Below are 18,763 nucleotides of genomic sequence, written 5' to 3'. Positions count from 1 at the left end.
TGCGGTTTTACACGAGCCATTAATATAATAAAATTTATTTTCTTAAAATCAATAAGTACATTGTCTAACTCTAATAAAATGCAAAAATTTCATAAAGTTTTCAAACATTTTTGTTTTTCTGTTTCATTTTGTTTTGCGTTACAACTAATCATGAAAATAGCAGCGCATTGCGGCATTTAACAAGAATCAAATCGTTAACAATAATTTAACCGAATTCTTTTTTGTTTCGCATTTTTCCGTTGTGTTTTCTATATGAAAAATATATTTTTTTGTTTATTTATATAAGTATATACACAATTTGATTTAGGTTACTTACAATTACTAGTATAATATACATATAGCATAGATTATCTACACACATGTACGCATAGACATTTCGACATTTAAATAAGTAACAACTGGACTAACTAATTGCTCTGGCAAACAACAGACAGACAGACACATACATAGCTATGTTATATAGTATATAAAGTACACGCACAAATATACACAGTAAGTTGATATCGCGGTATTGTGAAGGTGCAATTTACACACACAGTATAAGTACTTGCAACACGTTGCATTGAGCTAAATATCGATATCTTTGTTTTTGTTTTTTCATCTTTTTAGGAGCGATAAGTTCATAGTTTGAGTTTGAGAGATATGTGAAAGTTTGCAAGTATATATGTATCGATGACTAATTCTAGACACTGTAAACATTTCATAGCTTAATTGGTGGTATTATAATGTTTTTGTTGCTTTAAGAAGTGATATTTAAAAGATATATAGGAGTTGTGAGAGAAATGCATGCATTTATCCTACTAACATTTTGTGTAACATTCTTTCTTCGGTAATAACATCATCATCATCATCAGTAATCAGTAATCTATACGTATGAGTTGTAAATAAATACATCTTATAAAAATACAGAGAATCTGTGTACTATGTATTGTCCAAAATCATTAACACATACGTAAATTGCGTTGCATACACCGGGGATTCATTTCGATCTTCATTGTATATAATATTACATTTTTGCTTCCTTGATATGCGCTAAATGATGACTAAATCGTCAGATGCATCTATGCATGACTCTGCCTCTGGCTCTGCCTTTCTCATGAATAACATACAGTGATTTATCATTAATTTGTATTTAAATATTGTTCTCTCCTCTTCTTAACATTCCATTGTCGCAGTACTTTCAGCAACTGGGATATATGGGGGATTTAAAAAAGAAGAATCGTTGACTGAATAACGATATTGAGCACAAGGTGGCTTCACTTATACAACTAGTTAAACATACTATATAGTATTCTTAGATCAATCTGTTGTGTGTGTGTTTGTGTTTGGGCGGGTAAAACACTTAAGCACTAACTATTTTTGGTTTAATTGCAACATCAACAGGAGGGACATAACGACGACGACACTTAACACATTGTCTCATTATATGGTGGATCCTTTTCCGACTCCGTGCTACTCTTTATGTTCGACGACAGCTTGGCAATCTCGTCCTGCACCAGATGTGTGCTGATCTGTGGTATAGCCAACGGTGCATGACTGCTCTTCGCCGACGACGAGGCTGTGGATAGGGCTTCGCCATCGCGCGACTCTTCGGTGCTGGAGCTGCTCTCCTTGAGCACATTCATGCCCAGTTTGCTGGCCTGATACGGCGGCTTGAGTGTTGAAATCAGTTTGGCCGCTGGAGTCACGGGCTCCGCTGAGGAGGATGTCTCGGCGCTGGTTTGCGCCGACAGCGGTTTGCCTTGGTCCATGCTAAACTGTTTCTTCAGCTGCATGGGACGCGAGGGCAGTGCTGGCAATGCTGGCGTCTGCGCCTGCGTCATTACTGGCGCAGCACTGAGATCCAGCGAACTGGAGCTATCGTCTCGCAGACGTCTGCCATCGGCAGCGCCCACAGACGCCGTGCGCTTGGGCTGGTAACGCGTTGTCGCAGCGCCGCCAGCAGCGCCAACACTCATCATGCTAATCCCCGTTGCCGAATGCGAATCGCCAGCATCCAGCGATGGCTCCGCCGTCAACGATGGCGTATCAATGTTATACGATCCCGTTTGCGAGGTATTCGTCTCATTCGAGCTCTGCTTGATGAAACGATACGGATGCGCCGAATAATCGGTATCCGTGCTCGAGTTCTTCTGCAGACTCTCGCTGGACTTCTTGAACAGACGTCCGCTGCTGTCGTAGGGCGGATTAAGAAAGTCGCTGGTGGCACGCGTTGGCACCAGCGGCGACTGATACGTCTGCTGTTCCATCGATGAGTTGCGTTGCCAGGGACGTTCGTGCTTCAGTTGGAAGCCACTTGTGCCCGCACCGCTGGTGTCACTGCTGTCTCCACCGCCGCCAGCGCCACCCACGGCACCCATGAGTCCGCTGTCCGCTGAGGGTTTCGAGGGCGACAGCTCGATGGCTGTTTCCCGTCGCAGCGGATAGCGATGACTATAGTCTATAGAGACGCCAATCTGCAGAGAAATCGATGAAGCATTTATAAGCAACAATAATTAGGTAAAGTATTTCGTGTGTTACCTCATAGGGCTGAACGCTGGCATCGATGGAGCCGCGTGCCTCGAAGAGTCCCTCGAGTATGCGATAGTCGTTCTCCTCGCACTCCTTCAGATGCTTCTTCTCCAGCAACGCTGCGGCCTCGGCGCGTGACATTTCCGTCTTGGGGCGATCCAAGGAGGCTGTGAAACGAACGAAAACACAGCATATAAATGGAAGTATTTGACAAGCTGTTGCGTTAAGGCAGGCGTAGTGCTTTTTTTTAGGGGTTTATTTGGCACAAGCAGAAGGCAAATGAATATTACGCATACGCCTGGTTAGCTATTTACAAATTACAATTTCAGTTTAAGATTTGTTTCTTTTTTGCTGGAGTTGCAGTTGGAGTTTGGCAAACAAATGATAACGCTAAAAATATATACTATATAGAAAACGCTAGGAGAGTAGAAGAAAGTAGGGGGTGTAGTTGTTGCTTTTTGTTTGTTGGGCGGGTGTGGAAGGGTTGGTTTGGTTTTGGTTGTGGTTGTGGTTGCTTGTGGGCGGTGGTGGCTTGCCCCGAGTCGTATTGTCAACCAGCTGGGTGGATGGCCACAACACCAACTTACCTTGGTTGCTCTGCAGCGAGACGGTCGGCGAAGCAATCAAATGGCAGACGCTCTCCAGTTCGTCCGTTATCGATGTGTACTCGCTGTGCAGTTTCAGCAATATATTTCTGGAGGGTTTCGCATGCAATACTGATTTACCTAGAGTTGAGTCGAGTTTAGGTTACGGTTGGTTTTGTTTTTTGTTTTTTTTTTTTTATTGAAAATGCGTCAACAACAAAAGAAATTTTGTAGTAGTGTGCGGCGAGAGAAAAAATATAGTACGAGTTGTGCATTGTATGAAGTACTCATATTTTTTTGTTTATCTTTTTTTTTGGTTGTGGATTAATGCAATTTTTTAGTTGCCAATTCGTTTGCTTGGATTGGTCGCATGTTTGGTACTTTTTTTTTTGGTATTTGGTTGGATTAGTTGGAGATTAGTTAGACGGATGTTGTTTTTTGGGCATGAAAGGGTTAGTAACCAGAATTTTGGAGCGCATTTCTTGCAGCTACTGCATTCTTTCATTCTCATTGAATGTGTATGTGTTTGTGTGTATTTCTCTCTACATACAATAGATATATGTTTATGCATATCTATCTTTTGTTCTTTCTCTCTAATTAAGTATTTGTTCAACATTTACCTGGTGGTGGGCCACCACTGGCCACTGGCGTATCCTTGTCACTATCCGGCTCAGACTGTGTCAGACTCAGCTGGCGGCGCGACAGCGTTGCCAACTGATTGAGGCTAATGTGCGAGCGATTGATGTCCGCTCCGGTCAGCGAGTACGTCTCCGAGTTACGGCGGCAGAGCGAGACAGTGCGTTGACGCATCGCTCGGTGCCTGGCAGCTGTGTAGTATGCGAATAATTTGGGATACGTTTTTATTGAGGTTCAAACAAGGCGATGGTGTCTTGCTGATGCAACATAGAAGCGAGAATAGAACACAAGGAAAATAAAGCAAACAGAAACGAGAAAACACAGAGAAAGAAAAACAGAAAACAGGAGAATACACAGTAATATGAGTAAAGCTAAAGTCGAGAGTGCTCGACTATGAGCGAACCTGTTCCCAAAGCTAATGCATATAACAGTGTATTTCACTAAAGCGTAATTAACATAATAAAGCAATTAAATTAATGAAGTTTTGGCAGATCAAACAAATTGCAAAGCTAAAACTAAGATATCCATTATCTATTCTAATAAATGCATTGGTGAAATATACTACATTAATATAAGAAAAAATACTTAAACATAAGAAGGGCTATATTTCATTAAGCAATATACTACCGCATTCTAAATATACCGTACCTTACGGAAAAAATATACCAGATTTTTAACATATTATATATAATTAAGAACATAAAAAATATTAAAACAAAACAAAATTATATTAAAAAGTATTTCTTGAATAACTTCTCAGTATTCAGTTTGATCCCAACCAAAAATATGCAGTTCTTGTCACTAATAGACTCTGAGTTCTTTTTGTTTTACAAAAATTCAGGCAGACAGGCGAATAAACATATATGGTATCGGATCAAGAACATACATATATACTTTAAGCGGTCTTAAATAGCTGGTTTTTCAAATTAGGAACATTATCTGTAGACAGTGGGTATAAAAATACGTACTATAAAAATTGTGGCTATTCGTGATTTTAAAGAGTGAAATAAACTTGAAACATACTATGAATATCGAAAGTATTGTGATACAATTTAAACGTATAGCTCTTATAGACTGTACGTATAGATGGACATGGCTAAAGCACTATGACAGTTGATGCCTTCTTCCTATTACGTTGCACTTCAATGGGAATAGGGTATTAAATGAAATCGAAACAAAAACAAACGAAAAACGAAACGAAACAAAATGAATCGATAGAAACAGGTGAGGCAAATTACCCTCAAAAGTCATATCGGGCGCCGCATCATCGGAATTGTCGCCACCAACGAGCGTCTGATCGTCATCGTTGCCCATCGGTGTGAGCGTGTCCTTGCTCTCGGTGCTGGCTCCCGTATCCTGGCGCACAGTCACATATGGCGTCCGCTTCACTGTCTCACAGGTCGAAGGCCGCTGCGACAGTGGCAAATAGATGTCCGAATCGGGCTCGGATTGCATTGAGGCCTTGCGCACCACCTGCTCGTTGAGGGCCTCCCGTGACTTGACCACTTCGTCGGGCTCTTCGGGCAGCGGCACAACCTCAAAGTGTGTGCCCTCATCCAAGATGTACGCATCCGGCCGCACTTCGGTTAGCGAGCGATTGAAACGCCGTCGATTGTTAACCTATCAAAGAAGAGAACAGAAAGCAACAGCATCCACACACACAAACAGTTTTGTGGTAAGAGCAACAGGCTAAAGGCAAAAGTAAAACGCAAAAACAAACTGAGGCAACGCACCTGCAGCGAATTTAAAGTAAGTGTTGCACTCAGTCCCAGTCCCGCAGCAATGCTGCTGCTGCCAACACCGCCACCACCACCGCCTCCTCCTCCGCCTCCACCGCCACTGCCTGGACCAGGAACACCGCCAATGACGCCACCCTCGGTGTCGGTCATTGAAATGGTGCGCATGCGATGCATTTCACCTGGAATGTTCATCACGGAGCCGCGCAAATCGTCGGTGCCAGCGGTGTGGGTGGACATGAAGCGATGTATGACGCCCAGATGCGACAGTATCTGCTCTGCAGACTCCTCCATTTTGCGCAAACGGAATTCAATGTTCTGCAAACAGAAAGCAAACCATAGCCCCATATGATATCGAATGAAAATTGCAATAAGAATTCAAATACTCCTAGTCCCCTTTTCTCCCCTCCCCATCACTTTGAGTGAGGCCACAGCATACGAATGAGCTCGTGTCCAGCTGCTCGACATTTTGTGGACATTTCCAATTTAACTACTGCTCGCCTGATGCTCGATGCCTGTTTGTCTGTCTCTGCTGTCAATACGAGTAAAAATCCAAATTAATGTGCCAAAGACTCATTCAGCAAGCACAGAAAAAAAGAAAACCTACATAAGAAAACAAGTAAGAAGGCTGCACACTTTTGTGTTCGACTGTGAAATACTCGATTCACATTTTTAGAGTATAGAATGATTTCTTCGAATTTTATATATTAGTTCTTTGCTCTATTCTGTTTAGTAATTTCTCTAAAGTAATTACGATTTTGTGTACTATAAAAGTTGCTTATTTTAAACTGTAAATACCTTTTATCACTACAAGTTTTTTACATTAAGTTTCTTACTTTATTTTGCTGCAACGTATGTTTAAATAGTAACAAGTCAGACAGCTAAAGACTTGTGTGCTCATTTTCATAGAATTCAAATATTTTTCATATCATAAATATATATATAAAGTGTTAAAAATAAATGCGAAATAAATATGTAATAAATCTTTATTGTTAGTTGACATCAAACGAACACACTAGCTTTGAAACTCCACTCGATGGATTGATTATAAGTATTTTAAAAATTAAAAATTTAACATTCAATATACATTTGCCCTTTCGACTAACTTAGAATACCCTTCTACCCCATCTTGTAACAGGTATAAAAATTGGCATATTTGCATAACAACTAAAATTTGGGCATCGAATTGAATGCGTAGATGAGTGAGTGTTTTGTGTGTGAGTGTATGTGTGAACGTATGCTACGCACCTGCACAGTTGCTGTTTGGATATTCTCCTTTTGATTGATGTCCTCGATTTTCTGTGACATGGTCTCGACACGCTCCGTTGTGTTCTTGACACGCTCATCGGTTGACTGATTCAATATGATTTCCTGCTCATGGAAAAAGCCCTCAACGCACTCCTCCTCAAAGTCATACAGACGCTCCAGATCGTCCTTCTCGAGAAATAGCTTGAGACCATTGTCCCGTTGCACCTCCAATCCTATATAGACAAACAGGGCAGCGACACATGTCAATTGATAAGTAAAGGCACACAAAAGAACATACAGAAAAAATAATCAACAGAGTAGAATCACAATAGAAATTGAAATATAACATGTATATAATAATTTGGTTGATAATTCAATAATCAAAGTTGCATATCAATTCGATTCAATACGATTTTGGTTCGATTGTTAATCGGAGATGACAGAGTCAGTTGTAGAGATGGCAGCAGAGGAAAGAGAATACAAAGAATTGTACATTATTGCTGTTCGATTGGGAGATGGGAGCGTTGCTCGATTGATTCACTCACAGGGAACAAAGCTAAACTTGCTCATGCCGGGCTCACCTTTCGCTTTTCGTACACAATACTTGAGCAAGGAATAGAAATGGCAAAAAGCGATGAACGGTGGCGGCAGCACCGGTTTCTGTTGGTATTCCATGACCACTGTAAAGCGCTGAAACATCCACACCTGCAATCAGAAAGCAAATCGAAAATGTATTGAGTTTCCGCATTAAGTGGACATTAAGTATACGCAGCGTAAACGCACCTGATGAGACACCGAGTTGACTTCGTTGAATATATTATTGAAGACGGCAATCAGCAGATTGATTAGCAGTATATTGGCAATTAAAAGGTACATGGACATCGTTATCGGCGTTACCCAGTGGCCTGTGGATTTTTTATATTAAAAAACACACACACACTAAGTGTATAAGTAAATGTCGGATGAGTGTGTGTGTTGCGTGTTTAACTCACCGGTGACACAGGCCGGTTGACGTGGATCCTCGCCACAGGGTGGATCGATATCATCGGCAAACACCTCGCCGTACAACATAAAGTAGGGTTGATAGGTGACCTGTGAAACGATAAATTAAAAACAGGCATCATTAAACGGCAGCTGCTGCTGGGGCAACACACACAAAAATGGCCAAGCTTAATTCAATTTGGGCCTTAACCATCGGCTACCGACTGGGTCAACATTTATGCAAGTTTTACACATCAACACAGAGAATTTGCTGGGGGATTCTGTCAAGCGTGTGAATGTGTGGGTGTGACGATGTTGGTGTGTTAAAGCGGATGGGGATGGACATTGAGTAGTTTTTTCTTCTTTTTTTTTCATTAGCAATTTGCCAAGCTTAACTGCGGGAGAACTAGTTTAAGGAGTTCTGATGAATTCAAATTAATTAATTAAGAATTCAACTGCGTTCAATAAAAACAGCAGGTAGTTGATTGCAAATATTCATCAAAAGAAATTTAATCAAAGAAAACGTTTTTAAGCGTTGTTATACTTTAATAATAGTAAAATCGGATTTTATTTTTATTTATTTTTGTTTTTGAGCTAACGCTTTTCAAATCAAATATGCATCAGGATATTACTTGGAAGGAAGCACAGTTTATTTGAGCAAACAACATTTGCATATTGCGAAATTTATGTAGAATGCAAAATGCAGCGAAAATATGCTTCAGCCCCCGGTTGAGTTGTGTTTAGGCTACGATGATGATGATGAGACACAAAGCTCTGTTAGTATCTCAACTGGTGCAGCAGAAACAGCTGCATACTGCATAGAACAGCTGCAGGACATGCGCATGAGACGGGAACGGGGACAGAGTCGGGGTCCTTGTGTCCACATAAAGAGCTGCAAGGCATTGTGTAAAACAGCGAAAGCATTTCGCATGCAAAACAATAAATGAAATACACACTGCATTATTCAGAAAAGGCCTCAAATTAGAATGTAAAACGAAGAAAGGCGAAAAAGGGGATAGAAACAGAGACAGTTAATGTAGGAGTGAAAGAATGAAAGATATAAGAAATGTTTACACATGTAAAACACGAATTATAATATATTGAAAACTGAGTACACACATTTACTTATCAGATGCAAGTTCTATAATTGTCTAAATGAATTAATTCAACACATGCCTCATGCATAAATTTTACAAGTATGTAATAATTTACAGTCGAAAGCGTTTATCAAAACATTCATCATAAAAGAATTTTTGTTTTTTCCAATTCCAGATACATTTTCTTTAAGTAATGTCTCCCAAGAGTATTGTCGTTAATTTAATTTAATTTAAAACACTTTCGATTGTATGCTTAATATACGAGTGCAAAATAAGTGTGAGCTTATGATATAAAATAATAAGTATAGTACATATTTATTTATGCTCCGAGCAGAAACAACAATAGCACAATATCAATCACTTTTTGGAGGGAGAGGGGCAACAACAGTCAAAGGCTCAACGCAGCATAAAGTGAAAATTGGGAGCAGAAATCAGAGAGAGAGAGAGAGAGTCACAAAGACACAAAAGGGTAGAGGGAAGAGAAAGAGACAGAGAAAGAGAGAGATATATATATAGTAGGGACAAATCGCAGCGGGTCAAAAACACGGATGTTGTACATTCTAAAACAAAGAAGGTAAGAAATCGATATGAAACCAATTAAGACAAAAAGAAGAAAAGAAAACTGAAGAAAGAATATTTTTGTAGGCACAACAATAACTATAGACATCTATAGCCATATATATATATATGTATATAGTAAGTATATATCCATTTAGTACGAGCATCATATGATAGTATTCTAAGTATATTTCGGACAGCGGGCTCAATTCAATTTCTACACATTTCTTCTCTAGATAGCAAACCAATTTTTGTTGTACATTTGTCAGATTTCCGCCTAAGAAATTGTGAAGTTCTGGACTATCGGCTCTATGTTCTGTTGTTGTTGTTGTATCTGTTGTGGCAGATGTAGATGTAGTTGGAGTTGTTGTTATCGATGGCATCATAACGTCAGGGGCCATCGTTGTTGTTGTTGTTGATGATGCTGATGTTGTTGTTGTTGTTGGGCTTGTTGTCCCTGTTGCTGCGGCTGCGGCTGCTGCGGCGGCGGCTGCTGCTGCTGCTGCTGATGCGGCATAGCTACGATGATGGCCAGCAAAAGAGCCGGGTCCAAAGCCAGCGACACGTGTATTGTGTGAACGACTATTATGGCCGAGAGCCCCTTGAAATCCGGGCGCTACAATTGAGCCAGCAATAACCTGCCATTTTGAGCGTATTCATTCAAGGGATTGCGAATGCGAATGCGATTGAGATTGCGAAATGCGAATGCAAGAAATTTATGATTGCATGGATTTGTAAATACATTGTGAGCAAAGAGTGAATAGAGTTGTTGTTGTGAGAGAAAGTCAAGAGTGAATAATGGTGAATTGGAAGCATTATGTGTGTGTGTGTGTTCGGTGTGTGTGAATAGTGCGATTTCATATGGTGTTGCGATCGAGCGAGTATAAAAACGGCATTTTTAGAGTTTCCGTATTCAGTCAGATGTGTTCAAAAGGTTTTGAACAGATAAGGAAAGAAAGAAGAATACAATACAAAGATAAAAATGGGAAAGAGTCGTTAGTCCAATCGATAATCGAGAATACGCTTGAGCAATGAAAACTACTTATCAGAATATGAAATATATGAAAAACATAAACATAAAACCGAGATCTACTTAGTTACGAGTATATAGATAGCATATATATATATATTGTTTATTTGATTTAGTACTACTTGGAAATTGAGTTAAAAAACATTTTCTTGCTATTTAAGTAAATGCATGTACTCCGTTTTAGTAATTTTCTTTTCTTCAACAATACACAAGTCAAGCTGCAAATGGAAATTGTCAGTGTACATAGAGCATATACATACATACGAATATACATATGTAAATATTTGAGACACACACACACATACATACACACTCGCTCACACAGACTAACAAAGTGAGCAGCTTAGCTGGAGATTTATTTTTATTTACAAGAATTTCTTTTTTCGTTTTTGTTTTCCATAATTAATTACAAGAGTGTTTGCTCAGACAGCAGCAGCTCATTTAGCTCACAAATACAAATACACAAACACATTCACACCCAGACATACAAATATAAGTACATGTATATTTTCTTTGACCTACCTCTCTGATTAGACGCCAGGTGGGCTCATTGTTGGGATAGAGAATGGCCTGACGACTGACACCGAAGCTCATGAGCACCACAGCCAACAAGACTACGAAATATATCATATTCTTGACCATTTTGCCCATCATGGTAACCAATGGACCTATGCGGCAAATAGAAAGCGCGAGTTATTCACATTATATGTACACATAGAAAAAAGTATTCGAAAAAATCAAGGTTTATTTAAGCCTAGATATGAACTAGGTATTCTGTTTAAAATTGTTCAATTAATCGGATTATCACATAATTATAATCCCGTTAGCGAATTGCAGTCACTATATATTTCTAAAATACTATATTTAATACTAAAATAAATACTGCATATATTATTTTTCCTACTAAAACACATACAAAATTTAGTATTTATAATATAATATACTACTACATTTACTATTTTAATTTAGTATTTGTAATATAATACAATACTAAATTTAGTATTATTACTAGTACAGAAAATATTGTATCTAGTATATTCACTACTAAAATAAATACTAAATCTAGTATTTCAGGTTTTACACTTTTAATTTACGCACTGAGAATAGCGAAACAATCTTTAGATGGACTCAGATTCTAAGTTAAAATACTGCACAAAGACATAATATGTTCATAAGTTCATAAGAAACTACAACTGAATGCAATGAATGCAAATTAAATGAATTTTTTAATCCTGATTTTGAATTCAAATGACAATATATAGCAAAAATACTAGATTGACTACTGAAACAAATACTAAATCTAGTATTTTTCACTTTTAATTTATGCATCAAAGGCCTCGTTCATAGCTCATTTAGTAAACTATCACAAGACATTGTTTAGGAGGTCTTAGGTCATGGGTTCAAACAAGTTCATAAGTCGTATTAAACCAATTAAAATAAAATACCACTAAATAAGATAATAATATTACGATAGCATATGTATATTTAGTATATCCATTCAATGTTTAAAAAAAAAAAATGGGTTTAAAAATATTTAAATTTTCAACCCATAAACATGTTTTTCATTTATTAACACCACTTTTGGCATAATTCGTCATATTTACTGCATATTTTTTTGTGTGTATATATAATAGTTAGCTAGACTGGCAACTTACCCAAATACTTGTTGACGCCGAGAATGTTTAATATGCGCAAATACCAATAGATGCTGTCCACGCAGTAAATAACGCGACCAATGTCCATGGTGGCGGGTCGAAAGCGAAATGCGAGGCCGATGAGAAAGAGTATTATGGCAGCACCATCGCATGGATTCCACATGTTCCATGCCCACACCGAGAATTTATGCCTGCAATAACAACAACAATAACAACAAGAACAACGACAAGCAGCAGAAGCCAAGTAGCAACCGCAACAGAATCGCATTAATGAACGTTGAATGTTGAACGCGTTGCGTCGAGATGGCGTAGAAATCGAAAGCCGTAAATCAAGAGCGAACAAACTGAGGGCCTAGCCTCTGGTTCTGGCCCTCGAGAAGCGCATTAAAAACGAAGCCAAGTAATCAAAATGCACAGGGGCATAAAGTATGCCCAGATCTTGTACTCGCTTGTGCCTCATTTATAATCATTAAATTGAATGCAATTAAACCGAAAAACGAACAAAAACGAAACACAAACGAATGAGTGAAAAGTTCACGTTGAACTTGTTTTTTGGAGTTACTTACGTAATGGCCACCGGCTCGGAGGATACAATCTCACGCACCTTCTCAAACCCGAGCGTGGTAATGTATGCTATGGAATACCATTCTTGCCACCTCGGCATCGGTCCCATTTTCACCAGCACCGTGAACGAGAACATTATCAAAAAGAACATGTACGCAATCTAGGATACAAAAAAAAAAAAACAAGGTGTCAGGCGAGAAAAACAACATGAAATAATTAAATACAGCGAACAGCGAAAAACACTAAACACTTATCCGTTAGTCAATGCCACACAGGCTGTCTGTCAACGGAAATTAAAACACTGGCTGCTAATTTCCGCTAGCTAATAATTAAAAAAAAGAAAACGTATACGAAAATGCGCTTACCGAATCAGCCCAGAACTTGGTAATGGGCGCCGTGTAGAACTCGTAAAACTTCTTCTTTAATCGCAACGGTTGATGCTGCTTGATCTCATTCGTGTACTCCGACAGATGAAAGAATTCTCGAAACTGTGACGGATCCGAATCAGTCAACGAAACCTGTGTATGTGTGTGAGTTTGTGTGTGTGCCCCCGCGGACAAGAAATTGAAATTGCATTAAAATTGCTTTCGTCAAATGGCAGCAGCAAATGTTTTGCAGCTGGTGAAATGCAGGTGAATTAGTACGAGTAGTATGAATATTGAATATTGAATATTGAGTTGAATTCAATTATATCGCAAGCATTCAAAGTGCGAAAACGACTAGCGAAAAAAAAAATAAAAACTATTTGAAAATGGTGCATTTGGCAAATATTACGTATACGCCGCATCTAACCTACATAAATACAATCGTATATACATATTTATCGATGTATGTAAGTGAGGTAAATTGATGCTATTTTAATTGCGTGTGTGCACTGCATTGGAAAGTGGTTGAGTTCTAATTAATTGACTGCCAATTAGTTTAAAGCCTCTCAATAAGCAAGTGAAACATGCAGAAAAACGTAGCAATCAAAAATTTTGTATTTTTTGTTGGTGGTTTTTTTTCGTTGGCATTTTGAATAAACAACTGTAATTAACTATGAATACTACAATACTTATGCTTATGCTAGGCTGCAATAACTGTACAACAAAATTCAAGTAATACTATTTTATTTTTTAGTTCATATATGGAAAGCATAAAAAGCAAATCTAACCCAACTCATATCGATATCGATTGAAACTAGACAGCTAGATAGACAAATTTGTATTGGTATTAGCATATTTACATATCGAATTGAAATAAATAATATAGAGGTGAAAATATGAAATACTAGAAACAAAAATTTCTAAATGAAATAAACTATAAACTTGGGGTTCAACTAACTTTGGAGGGTGCTTCTTCCGCTCCAGCAGTGAGATTAACCTGCAAAATTGATACGATACGAGTACGAGTAACATACTTTTTTTTTGGTTTTGGTTTTGTCTATGTGAAGTAGTATATTTTGATAACTGAGCGAGTAAATTGAGAGTTTGTGTATTTAAAAATAATATTTAACATGTGAGAGGAAAGAGAGTAAGTAAATGGAACGAGAATTTATTGATCATATGTTTTGTCATATGTTTTCTTTTTACAGCAGCACTTTTCACTCAGCTAAAAAACGGGGAAAACGGGAGCAGGACTACGGGACGTATGCGTAACGTATGCGCACACACATATCTAAATATATGCATGTGATCGCAACTGCTAAAAATCGTTTTATTTATAATTGTGCTAGACAATACATTTGTAATTTATTTATAATTATTTTTTTTGTTTTTATTGGCTGCCACACACAAATGAAAAGTATTATGAAAAGTTTACCAATATATGTAGATAAAGAAATTTGTAGCGCATTCAATTCAAAGTTCTCAATGAAATGAAGTGTAATACTTGTACTAGTATATGTACGTGTGTCTGTGTTGTTGTCTGAGAGAGTGTTGTTTCGATTTGTATGTAGTTGTGAATCTACTCACTTTTCCATTTTCGTGTACTTTTGTATCGCGCACTGAATAAGTATCCGCCAATAGAGCCTGCAACAGGTTGAGGGGGGGCACATAGATCGCATTTTAAATAAATAACAATTCACGTTTACGTATTTATGCTTTGCTTTTTCTTATTCTTGTTGTGTGTGTTTATAAGTTTTTTACTCGCTAAATGAAGTCTATAAAAATGCGTGTGAATAAACTTAAGAATTGTTTCGATGAATGTGTGCAAATCTATTTACACACACACACACGCGCGCACACAAAAGACACACACTTAATGCATTAAATAATTAAATGCTCTATCAATTTTTACACATGCATTTCACAACAATTCGTGTTTATAGTGTAGTAGATACAATATTACAACACAAAACTGCAACGAAAAGTAGAACTCAAAAACAAAAAAATGGGAGGAGAGAAGAGAAATCCATTCAGCTAGTTCAATGGATGTTAATTTGATTTTCTGATTAAAGGATTTTCAACGGCTGTCATTGAATTCAATTTAGCATATATGAGTATGTGTATATAACTATGTGAATGTGTGGGAGTGTGTGTTTAAAGGCCTCTCTGTGTGTAAGTGAAAAACAATATTTGCGCAAATGCAGAGATTTCCTCTTCAGAGCTGGCAGCAAAACACAAGCAAACAGTTTGATAGACCCTCAAGTAGGAGTCTAGAGAGGGAAGATGGGATTGAGGAGAGTATATACATTGCTCTGTGTGTGTGTGTATGTGAGGGTGCCTGTGTGCCCATTAAGATTATTACTTAATTGAACTTTAAATGAAGCCTTAAGCCTTGGGACACTGACTGCCATTAATATTATGATTATTAAATAGCTAATGGTCATTCGCACTTAATATGGAACTTAAAACAAAAAGTTGAACTGAATATGTGTGTGTGTGTTGTGCATTGAAAGCAGTTGAGATTGAATCCATATGTTCAAGTGGATGTGTGATTGAAGAGTTTTGGCATTTGCTCTATGTGGAAGAAGTTGAAGACTTACATCTGTTGAGTTCCTAACACTGTGAAAAGATGGTGAGCTCTTTTCAACTTGTATTAATTTGCTCTTTGACGCGATTCATTTTGCATCGTATATAGAATACAGAGAAAGAGACAAGAGAACGCAAAGAGAGAGAGAGAAAGTAGAGAGAGGCAGAGAAGACGGGAGACTGTGTATGTTAGATCAAAAGTAAAACTAAACCAACTGCAATATCTATTTAATTAATTAAACATTAAATCGAGTGTGCGTGTGTTGGTGTGTGTGTGTGGGTGTGTGCGTGTTGCCTCGCCTGACTTGACCAAAAATAACTGACCAATTGACGGATTGCCAAGAAAAATCAATAAAAATCAACTAAATACACAATACCTTACAAATGTGATGCCATAAATTAAAGTAATGTCGTTACACATAATTAGATTGGTACATAAAAACGGAGATATATAAGTAGAGTAGAGTAGATCGAAGGAGGGAATAGGAAACAGAGATAACAGAAACGAAACCGACAGACAAAACAGACTGTGGAAAGCACATCAAGTAACATATGCGAATAAGTATAGTAAGTATATAAACGAATACATAGATAGATAGATACACATATGTTATGTTTCGAGTAATGTTGATTTCATATTATTTTGTTTTGTTTTGTTTTTGTTTCTTTGTATCTGTTGACATTTTTTTTTACTACCTTGTCGCGATTATTACTGCCCGCGCCCATCCTATATCTCAAGGAAATGGATCTTTTGGCTTTTAAAAGGGCATTCTAAAACAAATATAGAGTGGGTAGTAGTTTTTTTTTTTGGTAGGGCATATTGTTAGGTATGAATAGCAAATATATATATATATATATATAGTAGCAATAGTAGCAGTAAGTAGTATGAGTAATGCTCTGTATATATAATAATTATATTTTTAGCTTAGCTGAAATATTTATCGTAATTACAATTAAAATTTATAAACAAAACACTTGGTTAGAAATTAGCAAAAAGAAAAAAAATAAAAAATCAATTTAAAGAAAATTTCGGATACACTTAAGGATAAAATTGCAATCAATTGACAATTGTGGAACTTACCTCCGCATCGGGCTGCGAACGATCTGAATCGTCATTGTCGAGATTTTGATTCTCCAAATGCTCCTCCTCCGTCTGGGGCATCTGTTGCAGCTCCTCCTTCGACTTGAAGTCCAATTGTCTGATGTATAACGGCATGATTAGCCCCAAAATTACCTGTCAGGTGGAAACAGGAAAACAGTTTAATCAATCAGCAGGAGAGAAGCTTCACAAAACGCACCTTGAAATTAGTATTCTTGCGTGTTCGCAGTCCGCCCATCCAGAGATCTGCCAGAATGACCTGACTGCAGGGATGGGCGAGTAGAGCACGATGGTTGGCTGCCACGGCGAGGGAGAGACAGCTTTGATTGGACCACGAGTGCAGTTCGCAGGTGAGCAAACGTTGTGCCTTCTCTGCGTCCTGTCGATAGCTAAAGTCCAACAGTTTGTTGCCTGCCACAACACACAACCAAAACGACAACCGCAAAACGACAACCCAAAAGGCAATTAGTTAACCGCAAAAGGTCAGCAGAAGAAGAACTCATTAATTAGTTGGGGAAGCGAATGACGAACGAAATTGTAGTGCCATCAGCCAAATTAAATTGCATCACACTCCACTCACCTTTGCTCTCAAACTCTTTTGCATAGGAACGCAACTCCTCATAGATTTCGGTGTCCAAATCATCCTCGGCCGCCTCGTGAGCCATCGCTTTATACAGCTTGCAGGCAACCAGCGATTTGGCCAACGCCTCCTCGCCATGTGTCCACATCAGCAGCGCCATTTGCTGACGCTTTGTTAGCACTGCCCAGATCTATAACAAGTGGTAAGAGTGAGCTTACTTGGAATTGGCCAGAAAATCGTGCGCGATTTATTACAACAAAAATCTCACTCACCAGCAGCTCGTTGAATGGAAACTCGAAGAGAGCCATTTCGGTGGTGAATGGCAGAAGTCCTGTGACCAGGCTAAGCGAATTGGCACCCGCATAGCGTTGATATTGATACGTCGAGGACTTGCGACAAGCATTTGCATAGCTGTTCATCACCTTCGCATAGATTGGACGAAATTTGCGGCGCGTGTAATAGGATCTGCAATGCGTAACGAGAATGTTGAATAAAACGACTGTCTAACTGTCGGACTCACTGACTGACTGACTGACTGACTGGTTTATTATGCCGCCACAAAGTAAAGCAATTTTATTACTGCCAAAAAAAATTTGCATTTAGTCAAATCAAATAATCATAAGACGGCTAGAGAAATGCGTCTGCTTTTCGCTGTTTTTATTTTTTATACCCGCTACACATAGGGTAGAAGGGTATTATAAGTTTGTGCCGCCAGGAAACTATAAAATATATATAGTCTTGATCATCGTCAACAGCTGGGACGATATAGTCATGTCCGTCTGTCTGCCTGACTGTATGAACACCTAGATTTCAGAGACTCTAATAGATAGAGATAATTTTTCTACAGCACTTGTAATGTTTACAGGAAAATCAAGTTTATCTCAAACAATTTGAATATCATGCATACATACATTAAATCCTACAGTATTTATGATTCCTGAAAATTTTATTGGGATCAGATTAAAATTGTAGTATATTTTGAATTAAGTACAATATCTATATGGGAAGTATAGGCTCCGGTATATTTTAATATCATATTTGAGGTATATTTGAGGAATATCGTTTTATTGCATATGGGTATCGGGTATCTCACAGTCCAGCACACTTTCTTGTTTTTTATTTTCATTTAAATTTTTGTTCTTTATTTATTTGCTAAGCTTTTTCCGCGCAGCATTTATCCGTGCTCTTTTGCTTCTGCCGTTTATCATATTTTCTGTTTGTCGTGCTCTCTAGCAGGCCGAAGCGGCTTAAGTGATTTTCATCCAGTGTTTGTGAATATTTTTGTTGCTTCGTCACTAGCGAAATTTCCAACAGCTGTTTGAAAAGAATTTAAAAGTGTTTGCTATCTATCGTTTTCAATTTGCAAATTGCAGCAGTCCAATTAATAGACTATTTTATTACCTGAAATTTATTTATTATGTCTGCAAACGGATATTTTATTTTACTCAAGTCAAATAAATCGTTTTGCTTTTAAGCAGCTGTTGTTGTTGTTGTTGCTTGTGTTTAACGAGAGCGCAATTAAATGGAGCTTTT

General features: G+C 38.1%; 1 protein-coding gene across 4 annotated transcripts in view; it reads right to left on the bottom strand.

The window, feature by feature from the left end:
- Positions 1–13: 13 nt before the first annotated feature.
- LOC117570385 (transient receptor potential cation channel trpm) overlaps positions 14–18,763 on the bottom strand; it is a 36,465-nt gene continuing 17,715 nt past the window's right edge. For 2 of the 4 annotated variants that reach the window (XM_034251996.2, XM_034251990.2), the window contains exons 13-31: positions 17,503–17,695; positions 17,231–17,420; positions 16,850–17,061; positions 16,633–16,785; positions 14,553–14,609; positions 12,966–13,118; positions 12,603–12,760; positions 12,037–12,227; positions 10,904–11,049; positions 7,708–7,807; positions 7,499–7,620; positions 7,297–7,420; positions 6,716–6,948; positions 5,465–5,785; positions 4,970–5,351; positions 3,716–3,922; positions 3,099–3,236; positions 2,521–2,678; positions 14–2,456 (exon numbers count right to left, since the gene is read on the bottom strand). In XM_034251996.2, the coding sequence (XP_034107887.1) occupies positions 1,407–2,456; positions 2,521–2,678; positions 3,099–3,236; positions 3,716–3,922; positions 4,970–5,351; positions 5,465–5,785; positions 6,716–6,948; positions 7,297–7,420; positions 7,499–7,620; positions 7,708–7,807; positions 10,904–11,049; positions 12,037–12,227; positions 12,603–12,760; positions 12,966–13,118; positions 14,553–14,609; positions 16,633–16,785; positions 16,850–17,061; positions 17,231–17,420; positions 17,503–17,695 (4,288 nt within the window). In that variant the 3' untranslated portion in view covers positions 14–1,406. Of the gene's footprint in view, positions 2,457–2,520; positions 2,679–3,098; positions 3,237–3,715; positions 3,923–4,969; positions 5,352–5,464; positions 5,786–6,715; positions 6,949–7,296; positions 7,421–7,498; positions 7,621–7,707; positions 7,808–10,903; positions 11,050–12,036; positions 12,228–12,602; positions 12,761–12,965; positions 13,119–13,923; positions 13,963–14,552; positions 14,610–15,565; positions 15,629–16,632; positions 16,786–16,849; positions 17,062–17,230; positions 17,421–17,502; positions 17,696–18,763 lie in introns of all 4 variants that reach the window. The other 2 variants (XM_052005349.1, XM_034251997.2) reach the window with 2 other exon arrangements.

This window comes from Drosophila albomicans, chromosome 3 (assembly GCF_009650485.2).
Source record: "Drosophila albomicans strain 15112-1751.03 chromosome 3, ASM965048v2, whole genome shotgun sequence".
NCBI classification, from domain to species: Eukaryota; Metazoa; Arthropoda; class Insecta; order Diptera; family Drosophilidae; genus Drosophila; species Drosophila albomicans.
Note: the sequence above shows the minus strand (reverse complement) of the source record. Positions and strands in the feature narration are given on the sequence as shown.